At 39.2% G+C, this 13,014-nt stretch overlaps 1 protein-coding gene across 2 annotated transcripts in view; it reads left to right on the top strand.

Moving 5' to 3' along the window:
- SMC1B (structural maintenance of chromosomes 1B) overlaps positions 1–13,014 on the top strand; it is a 37,070-nt gene that overhangs the window by 6,338 nt on the left and 17,718 nt on the right. For both annotated transcript variants that reach the window (XM_068164915.1, XM_068164908.1), the window contains 7 exons: positions 1,080–1,220; positions 4,159–4,241; positions 5,210–5,417; positions 8,629–8,814; positions 10,787–10,966; positions 11,927–12,073; positions 12,621–12,758. In XM_068164915.1, coding sequence (XP_068021016.1) covers positions 1,080–1,220; positions 4,159–4,241; positions 5,210–5,417; positions 8,629–8,814; positions 10,787–10,966; positions 11,927–12,073; positions 12,621–12,758 — 1,083 coding nt within the window. The remainder of the gene's footprint in view (positions 1–1,079; positions 1,221–4,158; positions 4,242–5,209; positions 5,418–8,628; positions 8,815–10,786; positions 10,967–11,926; positions 12,074–12,620; positions 12,759–13,014) is intronic.

Here is a 13,014-nt window from a genome sequence, read left to right as displayed (position 1 = left end):
GAAGTTACAAAATGTGGGGCACTTCTAGGGAGTAAGTCTTAACTTGTGTAGAGATGTAACTAAGAATTCACCATTGTGAGATTAGAAGCAATATGCTTCCATCCTAGGGTGTGAAGCGCATATTCTAAGCGATGTGAGAGGATGCAGTGAATTTTCAGTGAACAAAAAGTTGAGAAGAGTTTGATAGAAACTTCAGAAGGGTTGTATACAGGGGCTGTCATCTGTGTGTTAGAATTATAGCTACATGTAATCCATGGTTAGGTTGTTCTTTGACTATTTTTTTAACCTTTATGAAAGTGCACATGGTACACTGTGGTAGGGTAAGTTTTGAGGAGTGACTTATCAGCTGAGGTGCAGGAATTCAGTTAGGAAGAAACAAGACTGCAACAAAAACGCAAGCCAGATGTAACATCTACTGTGGGTCAGAATCGAAACTGTGTGGCTTCCTTGTAAGCTGTAAGGTATTCTAAAGGGAAGGGCTGCATCACTTCACAGCAAATTCACTTTAAAGGAAGCTATCTATGCAACCATATTGCCAGAAATGCTTCTAAAATGAAGTGCTAGCTACTTTTTACTGTTGTCTCTACCTTAAAATGCTTTCTGATCAATTGAGGGAGAACATGCAGAGCTGTTTTTTCAGTTTGTGAATCTGCACTTCAGAAACATTTTGTCACTTAGTCATCACTTTGCAGGACTGTGTATAACGTTTACCTTAAAATTGCTTGATAATATGAGCAAAATATATATATATAGCAAACATTAGAACAAGTTTGGGCTGTGCAAAAACTTAGTGCTAACCTTAAAACTGATTGTGAAGTACTGTAAATTTTATAAATGTTCCTGAAAATTAAGAGTAAACAAAAGCCTAACACAAGACCAGAGGCAAAAACTGTTAACTGTAAGGTTTGGGTTGAATCTTTAATAATATGTAACTTCTTAAAATGCATTTAGTAGCTAGAAAGGCCTTCTGGAGAGTTTGGTGGTTTTCATATTCTTAATTATGATAATGTAGGCAATTACTATTGGAGGTTGTAACAATGCTTTCAGTGGAGTGGATTTTTGTTTTGTTATTGATCCAGTTGGAGCGTTACAGAGAGCTAAAGGAAATAGCAAGAAAGCAAGTAGCTACAATAACCCAGCAGCTAGAAAAACTTCGTTGGGAGGATAAAGCAGATCAAGAAAGGCTGAAACTTAATCGGAGGAAGAAAAAAGAAGTTGAGGTATTTGTGTCAAGTTAGAGTTGTTTTAAGGAGAAAAATGTTTCTCTGCCCCTCCCTCTGGTGTAAATGTCTGTATAAACATGTTACATGCTTTGACATAAATCCTCAGCAAAAGAGACATGTTGCAAGAATTAGTTCAGTTTTCCTTATGTGACAAGTGTGGCAAAATGGCTTCTGAATGTGTTTAGAGAATGATTGTGTAGGCCTGTGCTGAGGATTTCCTTCTGAAAGCTTTGGTTCTGATAACCAGTTCCTGGTCTTGAAAGCATAGTTTTCTGTCTGAGATGTCCTCTGACTGTTTATCTGTATCATACTCAGACCCTTCAGAGGCTTATTTTGATCCCAGCCACCTTTTTGCTGAGATATTTCTAAGGTTGGAGGTGTGTATGAGTGTGTTGTATTTGGAAAACTCCCTTGGTATCCACTTTCTATTGCATTTCTGAGGCAGGATGTTTGGTATAAATACAGATCATTATTGTTGTTTTTTTTCCAGGTTTCTTTCTGTCATGGCAGATGTAAACATGTAGCAATAAGACATCTATATTTTCCAGTATGACTTTTTCTTCCAGAAAAGACTTTTTCTCCCAACTCATGATGCTTCTGATAGAAGTAGAAAGGACAGAATCTCAGCTGTCTATTGATGGAAACCTTGCACTGTTAGGCAACACACACCAAAAACATAATTTCTGCCAACCCCCACCCCCCCGGCTATGCTAACCATGCAGTTCTATCATCTATTAAGTAGTTAGAGAGGCAATGTGCACTTACTCACCTTTTAGTTATGGAGCCCAGGTTTAGACGAGACTCCTTGTATTCAAAAAACTTAACTTAAAAGTCCATGAGATGGGACTTTACCAGTTCTAGATTTCCTAATGCCTCATTCATGTGCATACAAGCTTGCCTATATGGGAAAGTCTATCTCGCTGTGTAGCTGTGAGGATGTAAAGTCATCCATGCCATGATAACTAAGTTAATACTTGTGCATCCATTTGCTCTTGATAAAACACTACTTTTTTCCTACTTTTTCTTTTTGAACTAATAGTTACTATGCAAACCTCAACACAAAATAAGGTTTATTGCTTGTGCTTCTAAAAATCTCCAAGTCCCATTGTGCTGCTGAAAGGGAAAAAAAGGGATAGTTGAGAGTTCATAAAATGCTTGTCTGTCCATTATGAGTTGGCATTGCTCATCTGTCCTAGTGACATTTGGTGAGCACTGCTTACAATTCAGTGTGCATGTGAATGCATGCTCCGTCTGGCTCCATTGTCCCCAGTGCAAGAGGCATCCTGGGATGAATCCAGCAACCAACCACCAACTGGCTGGTGCTAGAACACCTGGTTTATGAGAAGAGGCTAAGAAAATGGATTCTGTTCAGCCAGGAGAGAGACCTTATTGCTGTCTACCATTACCTAATAGGCAGCCAGACTCTCTCTCAGAGGTGCAAAGTGATAGTATGGGAGACAGCGGGCATAACAGGACATTCTGTATAGGTATTAGGTGAACTGTTTAACCTCAGGGGTAGTGAAATGTTGAAACAGGCTCTCTCAGAGGTGCAAAGTGACAGTATGAGAGACAGTGGGCATAACAGGACATTCTGTATAGGTATTAGGTGAACTGTTTAACCTCAGGGGTAGTGAAATGTTGAAACAGGCTCTCTCTCAGAGGTGCAAAGTGACAGTATGGGAGACAGTGGGCATAACAGGATATTCTGTATAGGTATTAGGTGAACTGTTTAACCTCCGGGATAGTGAAAGATTGAAACAGGCACACAGAGGTTGCGGACTCTTCATCCCTACAACTGTTCAAAATGACACAAGGATACCTTAAGTTAAATTAAGGCTTAATAAAATGTGTAGGTAACAATATATTTATTTTTCTTTCATTTGTGTTAGTTTAAATGTGTCTCTATTCAGTCTGAGTAACTGAAAATACTTGTTTCACTGTTGGTTTGGGTATTAGTACAATGCTGCTGTGTCAGGCTTATGTCAACTTCTTCGTGTGTCTTCAGGAAAAAAGCCTCTATTTATCTTTGTGCAAGGAAGGCATGTTTTTATTATCTTTCTTTTTTTTTTATCACCTACAATTCTTTGTGCAGAAGAGGCTTTTTCTTAATTTAGCTGAATACAAAATATCCAGTAATGGCCTTGATAAAATGATTTCCCTTTGTTGTTCATGGTGCAGTTAAGCTGAGAAGGCAAATTGTATCCTGGCCTGTATCATGAATAGTGTTGCCAGCAGGAGCAGGGAATTCATTCTGCCCTTGTACTCAGCACTGGTTAGGCCACACCTTGAGTCCTGTGTCCAGTTCTGGGCCACTCAGTTTAGGAAAGATGGAACGTGTCCAGAGAAGGGCAACAAAGCTAGGGAGGGGTTTGGAGCACAAGCCCTGTGAGGAGAGGCTGAGGGAACTGGGGTTACTTAGCCTGGAGAAGAGGAGGCTCAGAGGACGCCTTACTGCTGTCTACAACTACCTGAAGGGAGGTTGTGGCCAGGTGGGGGTTGGTCTCTTCTCCCAGGCAACCACCAACAAAACAAGAGGACACAGTCTCAAGCTGTGCCAGGGGAGGTTTAGGCTGGATGTTAGGAAGAAGTTCTTCATAAAAATAGTTATTGGCCATTGGAATGGCTGTCCAGGGAGGCAGTGGAGTCCCCATCACTAGAGGTGTTTAGGAAGAGCCTGGATGGGGTGCTTGGTGCCATGGTTTAGTTGATTAGATAGTGTTGGGTGATAGGTTGGACTTGATGATCTCAGAGGACTTTTCCAACCTGGTTAATTCTGTTCTGTTCGCTATTGAAGGTGAGCTGCTGTTAGTAAGGTATGAAATAAATACAAACAAGGAAGAACAAAGCTCTGTCTCAGTACTTGTTCTGAATTGAGAGTTTTATACCCATCATTTTCCTTTGACGTGTTTTTAACATTCTATTTGTGATTGTATAGGAATACATAAAACAGACTGTGGAACAGATAGAAGAGCATGAAAAAAAAATAGAGAAGTTGGAAGAATATGTCAAGATGTGCATGTATGTAAAAAAAAACCAGAAGCTAATTGGAGTTCTTCTGTGTTTACGTATTTGTCAGATTACTGTGGCAGTCTTCCAATTTTCTAGTCTTTTACAATTAATAAGAATTCTAGTTCTTATATAAAATTTTAATTAATGTTTCAGTTACTTTAGCTGTCAGGGTATAAAGTGTGATGACTCATCCATATTGTTTGAAACCTGTTTTGTAATTCCTTCTAATGTCTTGTGGGTGTGCAGATGTGGGGCTACTAGTGTATGAATTCTGAGCAAGAGAAAGAGGCAGTGCTACAGCTGTGCAGCTCCAGAGAGCATTAATATTTACGTTGCATAGTAGAAGCATAGCTCAGTTCTTGCTTCCTGGCTCTTGTCTCCTACTTGAGTTTTACTTTTTGTGAAATAAGCTAATAAGCCTTCATTGAGCAACCTGAACTTTGAAATCAGTGTTTTATGCTGGAGGTTAAAGTAGGTAATCTCCATAGAATTACAGAATATTTTTTTCAGCTAGTCTTTTGCTGTGCATCTTTAATGTGGCTTAAAGCTGTCACTGAACAAAATTCTGCTATGGCCAGGGAACAGTAGACCCATTGTGATGGTTGTGATACAAAATTACTTTAATATGGTAGCCTAAAACTGTCACACTCTAATAGATTGTGGTGAAGCCTTAGTGATTTTGCATGAGAATTCTCAGTCCTTAGTTTTACAGTTATCAGGACTTTTATTGATGGAGAATAAAACAGTAGGGCTACATGATAACACAGGCAAAAGCTTTCTTGTGAACACTGTTTTGAAACCTTAAAAAATAGGTTATACTACAGAATGCAACTTGTTTAAGTAGTGGCTTCTTAGAGATACTTTAAATCTCTAATGACTTTCACAGTCCCTCACTATAGAATGACTTCAGTTTGATAAGCTTAAAGCTTGTCTGAATGAAACAGTAAATTGGTCTCTTATTTTGCTTCTGCTCAAAGGGAATTGCTGAAAGAGAAGAAACAGCAAGAAGAAGAGCTAACTAAGGAAATTGAGAATTCAACAAATCGAATGGCTGAAGTGAATGAAGAATTGAACAAAACAGTTAGTGAACTGCAGAATGCCAAAATTGATTACCATGAGACGAGGCGTCAGCAGATGAAAGCAGAGATCCTGGAAAGTCTCAGAAGACTGTATCCAGATTCTGTGGTAATTAAATGGCCTCATTTTAAATGCTCTAGTTTACAATTAAGATTGGAGAGTTCTGCCTTAGACTGACTAAGCAGTTAGAGTGAATTTGATTGTCTTGAATTAATCTTTTAAACTTTATGCTAGCTTGAATGTACTTGGCCAAAGAGTATTACTTGACAGTAGTATTTACTGTCATTATTTTTCACTTTCCAGAAGCAGACAAATTGCCACTTGCGTCAAAGAATGATTTTAATCTCTTGTGTGATTCTGTGGAGTTTCATTAGCTTTGGTTTTGTTTTCTTCTGTTCTCAAATTTAACTTTGATCACTTTGTACAAATCAATGGAAAGATCAGTTGTGAGATCCAGAAAGAATGCTTCTTCCAAAGGACCATTTTCATTAGGTGCATGAGATTTTTATGTTACCAAATGGTTCATCTTTGCTTATCAGTTACTGTGTCTCATTTACATTACTCTTTAGTAATGTCATTGTTTTGTGTATTGATTCTGAATTGCCAGCAGACATTGATTGGTTTATAACCCATGTTTACACCTTTTTATTGACACTTAAAAATATTTACTCCAATATTGGAGGCCATTCCAAATAAGAACTTTTAAATCTAATCTAATATGTGACTATGTCTCAGTCTAATAAATCTGTTCTTATGTTCATAGTCAGTTGAGATGCTCAAACTGAGAATCTTGTGGATTTGTTTTGGGTGGTGTTTTTTTTAATGGTTACATATCTATGATTCTTAGTGCTGCCATAAGAACATTGCAGAAACTTTAAAATGTTTCCAGTTGTTCTTTGCTTTTTGTTTTTTTGCAAAACCTCAGAATCTCACAAGTGCCTGATTATGGTGTTTTGAAGAAATATGCTTTTCAGCTGTCCTTCAGAATTTTTTCATCCATGTTAACATGATGTTCCAAAACATCCAAAAGCTGATTGATATATGTCCTTTTTGCTCACTCTAGAACTGGGTCAAATTGGTGATAACCCTGATGGCTTATGGAAGAGCTGGTGTTCTAGATGTTTTGTCATTTACATTCAGGAGGTGCAAATTTAAGAGTATTTACAGGTGTGATGGCTTCTAAAAATGAAAACCAGAGTAGCCATGCAGCAATGAGATTGTGCTGTATGAGTGGCTGGTGTGTTTCCATGTCTGATCAACAAAGTGAATTTTGCAGCTGATCATATTTTTACAATTGAATTTTCAAAATTGCATTCCTACATTGGTAGTTTTAATTGACAAGATTGCTACTGTTGGGCTGGCAGTATTTGTTTTCACAGAAATCCAGCATTCTGTCTGGACTTAAATGCTTGTATCTGAAAATAGTTAGATCCACTGTACACTTCTGTGTGTTTGAAACTTCACATGTCTGAGCTGCAGATAGAACCATCCAAGTAGATTGACAGTGTGTGAGAGAACCAGGGAACTAAAGACCTATGTGGTGTTACCCTTGCTTCTGCTGTGTTTCAGAAAAGGAAAGACACCATCATCAGTAAATTTGTGGACGACAGCAAGCTAGGGGCGGGTGTTGATCTGCTATAGGGTAGAAGGGCTTTGCAGAAGGACCTTGACAGGCTGGACAGATGGACAGAATCCAACGGCATGAGATTTCACACATCCAAGTGCTGGGTTCTACACATTGGCCACAGCAACCCCATGCAGTGCTACAGGCTGGGGTCAGAGTGGCTGGACAGTGGCAAGACAGAGAGGGACCTGGGGGTACTGGTCAATGGTAGGCTGAACATGAGCCTGCAGTGTGCCCAGGCAGCCAAGAGGGCCAATGGCATCCTGGCCTGTATCAGGAACAGTGTGGCCAGCAGGAGCAGGGAGGTCATTCTGCCCCTGTACACTGCACTGGTTAGGCCACACCTTGAGTCCTGTGTCCAGTTCTGGGCCCCTCAGTTTAGAAAGGATGTTGACTTGCTGAAACGAGTCCAGAGAAGGGCAACGAAGTTGTTGATGTGTTTGGAACACAAGCCCTATGAGGAGAGGCTGAGGGAGCTGGGGTTGCTTAGCCTGGAGCCGAGGAGACTCAGGGGTGACCTTATTGCTGTCTATAACTACCTGAAGGGAGGTTGTAGACAGGTGGGGGTTGGTCTCTTCTCCCAGGCAACCAGCACCAGAACAAGAAGACACAGTCTCAAGCTGTGGCAGGGGAGGTTTAGGCTGGAGGTTAGGAAAAGATTCTACACAGAGAGAGTGATTGCCTATTGGGATGGGCTGCCTGGGGAGGTGGTGGAGTCACCATCATTGGAGGTGTTCAGGAGGAGACTTGATAGGGTGTTTGGTTGCATGGTTTAGTTGATTAGGTGGGTTGGATGATGGGTTGGATGATAGGTTGGATGCAATGATCTCAAAGGTCTCTTCCAACCTGGTCTGGTCTATTCTATTCTATTCGTGAAGAGAAGGGTGGGAAAACAGATCGTAGTGGGCTGTGATCTAATCTACTTGAATGCCTTTCAATTATGTCATTTATGAAATTGTGCTTTGAATGGGCTTAGCAGCTGTCTTTGATGAGATTAAAACTGTACAGGCAAGAGGAGACCAGTAGCCATATGTCAATAAGCAGAAAAATTATTCTTGCGTAAATTCACAGGTTATAATATTAAGAATGTACACTGGTAGCATTAATTGCTAAGAGAAAGCTCAACTGTACCTGTAATTACAGAAGTAGAACAGAAGATCTTTAAGAAGCATGTACAGCAAAGAACTGATTTTTATTTCAATATATGGCAAAACAGGCTTTATTGTGTGGACTAAAATAAAAACAGTTTTTCTTTTCATGCTACAAAAGTAGGCAGATACTTTTGAATTGAGACTGGAAAAGTGCCTCTCTTACTACCATTTTCCAATTTACAGTCCTTACTGTCATTCAAAGGTCACATTTTGTGTTATATTTTTTCTTTTCAAGAAAGATGCTTAGCCAGCTTCACTGTTGTCATTCTGTGTATGTGTATGCTGGACATTCTGAGTAAAATATAGAGATAGTTAACAGTAACCTCAGGGCAAGTAATAAATCCCTTCAGATTCTGAAGGCAAGCTGTAATTTGGATTGACTGCCTTGATTTCTATTTTTCCTGTTGTACAGTAGTTGTAAGAGTAGCACAACTGGTAGATACATAACACATTTGCCTCTTTTCTGCTTCAGCATCTTGTATGCAGAAACATTATTTCATGTGTAATGGAACATACTAATATTTCTCTGTATTTTTATCTCCAGTATGGAAGGTTGCTTGACCTGTGTCATCCTATTCATAAAAAATACCACCTTGCTATTACCAAGGTGTTCAGCCAATACATGACTGCTATTGTTGTTGCCACTGAGAAAACAGCGAGAGATTGCATTCGGTACCTAAAAGAAGAACGAGCTGAACCTGAAACTTTTCTTGCTTTGGATTACCTTGATGTAAGTCCATTTTTCTTTTTCTTGTCTTCAGCAGGTTAGTCTTGCTATTGGCTTATTTACACCTAACTGAAATAGGCTCAGGTTTTAAAGCAAAGCACTTAGGAGGTGACCTTCAGGAGGTTCCTGTTGGTGTGTTTCTCAAGGCTGCTGAGGTCCCTCTGGAAGGCAGCATGGCTGTCTGGCATGTCAGGCATTCCTTTCAGTTTTGTGTTATCAACAAACTTCTGAGAGTACACTGTGCTACATCATCTAGATCCTTGATGAAGATGTTTAACCCACTACAATGTTCCCTTACCGGGTCTTCAGTTCTTACACAGGGACTCTGTAGGTTCATCATCCTTCCCCAGGCAGAGCTCCATGCATTCCCGCAGTTCTCTCACACACAGAAACTCCACCACCTTGTCTTTCTACTCTGCCCTTCCTAAAAAATCTGTTGTGGTGGGTTGAAATTTCTACCCCAACATTAACATTGCCAGACCAACTCAGTTGTAAGCAAATGAAGAGCTGTATTTACAAGCAAAACTACACTCTACAATGGAATGCAATGAATATATACAAAATATACAGTATTTACAATATTATACAGATATTTACAATTAACAAACAACATGAAAATCCCCTTGGGCATAGACCAGGGAAGCTGTTCCACTGCCCCCACCCAACCTCCTGTTCACAGAGAGAAAGCAGGGGTTAGACTTAACTAAAATAATGCAGCCAAGATTAGCCAAAAAGCAGGTTAATCTCTCCTGAGCGAAGCAAGCAGGAAAGAGATCAGAAAAGATAATTATTTTGGTACAGCTAGTCTTATAGCAGATGTTTCTCCAATGCATTTGATTAGAATAATCTTTAGTTTACCTTTTTACACCCAATAGTGACTTATTTATATTTTTCTACTTTTCTACTCAAAAGCTGTAATGAAGTTTTAGAGTCATAGCCTAAACCCACCACAATCCACCCCTACTAAACAATTTCATTGGCTGCCAATATTATCCATTTAACCTGAAACAATATCTACAATAATGTGTAAATAAAGCTCATGGTTCATTCTGGCTACCTCAGATGTAGATGATTCAAAAGTCGAAAAAACAGGAAACAAGAAAACAGTTTGTTTCTTTGCAGAAGAGATGAAGAAAAGCCACAGGCACTCTCAGGTGACTCAGGGCTCTTGGAGTTCTTAGGGTTCGTGCACTGTAGATTCCTCACGGACTCTTCCTTTGGGCGCAATGTTGTATCTGTACAACACTCTGAATTTAAATTCTCTCAGCTAAAGTTAGATTTCTTTGCAGAATACACTGAATTTCACCATTCTCTTGCATCACCCAGTAAGTGTGACCAGGACCTTCAGCAAAAAACACCCCTTGGACACCTGTGTTCCTCCACTGCAGCACTCCAGTAATAGGATACATCCTACCATGTCCTCATGATCCTGAGGAGATTGTAGGACTGCAACTATAAACAGATCTTTGACTCATTTTGTTTATTCTTCCTGCTACTTTCATTTCATGTGCAGTTAAAGAGGTTATGCAGATTTAAGGAATATAACATCTTCTCCCAGGCAACCAGTACCAGAACAAGAGGACACAGTCTCAGGCTGCGCCAGGGGAGGTTTAGGCTGGAGGTTAGGAGGAAGTTTTACACAGAGAGAGTGATTGCCCATTGGAATGGGCTGCCCGAGGAGGTGGTGGAGTCACCATCGCTGGAGGTGTTCAGGAGGAGACTTGACAGGGTGCTTGGTTGCATGGTTTAGTTGGTTGGGTCGTGTTTGATGATAGGTTGGACGCGATGATCTTGAAGGTCTCTTCCAAACTTGTCTATTCTATTCTATTCTATTTACATGGAATGTGAAACCAGATATTATAGTGACTGAGACCCCTGCTCTGTTGCTTTGTGCATTCTCTTTCCAGGCCACTCACATTCAGGCATGCTTTAATATTACAACATGGATTCTAAATGCTGCTTATTTGCTTTACAGGTGAAACCAATCAATGAAATGTTAAGAGAGATAAAAGGAGTTAAATTGCTGGTGGACGTTGTACAAACCCCATTTCCAAGGATGAAGAAAGTCATTCAGTTTGTGAGTGGGAATGCCTTGGTCTGCGAGACAGTTAAAGAAGCAAAACAAATAGCATTTGATGGACCAGTGAGACTGAAAGTAAGAAGCTGAATTCTGTTGCATGTTGTTCATTGCAGTTACGTATTTGCCATTTAAATAATTCTTCTGTGGTTGTCCCCTGTATCACAGATTGATACAGAATGGTACTGTCTCATCTATTCCCACATAAATAAGCCCCCAGATATGTCACATGGTTATGTTTTCCTCTGTAGCACCTTGAAGTCTTTTCCTTAGAAAAGCAGGCAAATTGGAGAAAAGTTATTGTCTAAATATGTTTCTTGGTATGGTTGTTATGATGAAAAGGAGGAGGGATGATCCTGTTGTTAAAAATGTCTCATTTGAAAATAGGAACTTGTTGGTTTTTCTATGAAGAAATGCTTTCTAAAATATTTGGCAGAATCTCTATTTGTAGATATAGTCTGCATTGGATGCTGGAAGCTTCTCTGTCTCTTCCTGCAATTCATTCTCGTTATTTAGTGCCTTGACTGCTGTTACAGTTTGAAGAACCTTTATATGCACTCAATAAACTTTAAAAAAAATCTTAATTAAACCAGCTTTAAGTTGAAAGTGAGTGTGAAGTTTCCACTTCCCATTACAGGCACAGGTTCCCACTTCCCATTACAAACAGTTTTCCTTCACTCCATTATCTGGTTTACTCTGCTGAGTCAGAACTTCCTCAGGTGCTAATGTACACACAAATGTCTCACAGGAATTTGCTAAATACAAGGAAAGAATACAATTTCATTTCCTTCTCTGATCAGCTGTAATAATACCAACATGTGACTAGTTCCAAGAGACTACAGATTTTCAGTGTTTTTTAAATTATTTTTTTTTAATGGCCTCATGTATAATGTCAGCAGGTTTGGAACAGGAAACAAAGTTGGAGTCCAACTAAAATGTGGCTGGTTTTGTTTAACTGCCATATCCTGGTGCACTAGTTCTTGGGGTGGTTTGGCTGCTTTTTGTTCAGATATATTTGATGTTAGTTATTTCTTCCAGACAGTGGCTCTTGATGGAACTTTATTTTTAAAATCTGGAGTGATTTCTGGAGGATCAAGTGATTTAAGATCTAAAGCTAGATGTTGGGATGAGAAAGAAATAAATAAAATTAAAGAAAGAAGAGATCACTTAATTAATGAGTTAAAGGTAAGGTCTCTCTATGCCTTTGCACTTATGTGCTTTTAAAGGAGTAAAAGTTGTATCTAATTTAATTCAGCTCTGGGAAGATGATTTTTTGAACTCCTAGAAGATGCAGACAGGGCATGGTAGCTGGTTTAACCCTCTTCCAGTTAACGATATGTCAACTGTGAGTTTCTGCCCTCAGCTGCCAGGTCAGTTTATGTATCACAGAGGTGGAAAATCAGGACAACAGTGTTGATAGAAGTTCTTTCAAGGAGAAAGAACTGGTCAAAGTATTGAGGGCTTTTAGTGGAAAAGATTATCCAGTCTCTCAGTGTGTCATACTTTCAGTTGTTTTGGAAGAGGGACAGAGTGGGAATTAGGAGCTTGCAAGCTTATGCTTTCTTTTGGCATAGCTGTTTCCAAGTTCCTATTGAATATGACCAGTGCTATCAGCATTTACCTGACTAGAGACTTCTTTATGTAGTGCAGAAGTACCAAAAATGAGCAATTTCCAATGAAGTCACTTTTTGTTTAATAACATGCCTTTTTTCTCCTTGTAATATTTTTCTAGGACTTAATGAAGATCAGACGTAAGGAGACCGACTTGAAGCAGTTACATGTTCAGTGCAGTGGAACTCAGACACGTCTTAAGTATTCACAGAGTGAAATAGAGATTATTAAAAAGAAACATCTTGCTAATCTCTACAGGGTATAGTGCAAAGCTTTTATGACTTTCATGTTTAATAATTTTATTTATCTAAAGCTGTTACTGGTGAAGTAAATGCCACTTCTTTACATAGTTTTTTCTACTTTAGTTTAAGTTTTGCGTACAGCAGTTATCGTAGAATCAACAAGGTTGGAAAAGGCCTCAAAGATCTGAGGAATTAATAAAATATAAAAACCAAGACTACAAAGTAATATAGATGAGGCTTTTTCTATTTTGGGTCTTAACTTCAAGTTTCTAG

The sequence above is a fragment of the Melanerpes formicivorus genome, unplaced genomic scaffold, assembly GCF_026170545.1.
Source record: "Melanerpes formicivorus ecotype bairdi unplaced genomic scaffold, bMelFor1.0.p_v2 SCAF_3, whole genome shotgun sequence".
NCBI lineage: Eukaryota > Metazoa > Chordata > Aves > Piciformes > Picidae > Melanerpes > Melanerpes formicivorus.
Note: the sequence above shows the minus strand (reverse complement) of the source record. Positions and strands in the feature narration are given on the sequence as shown.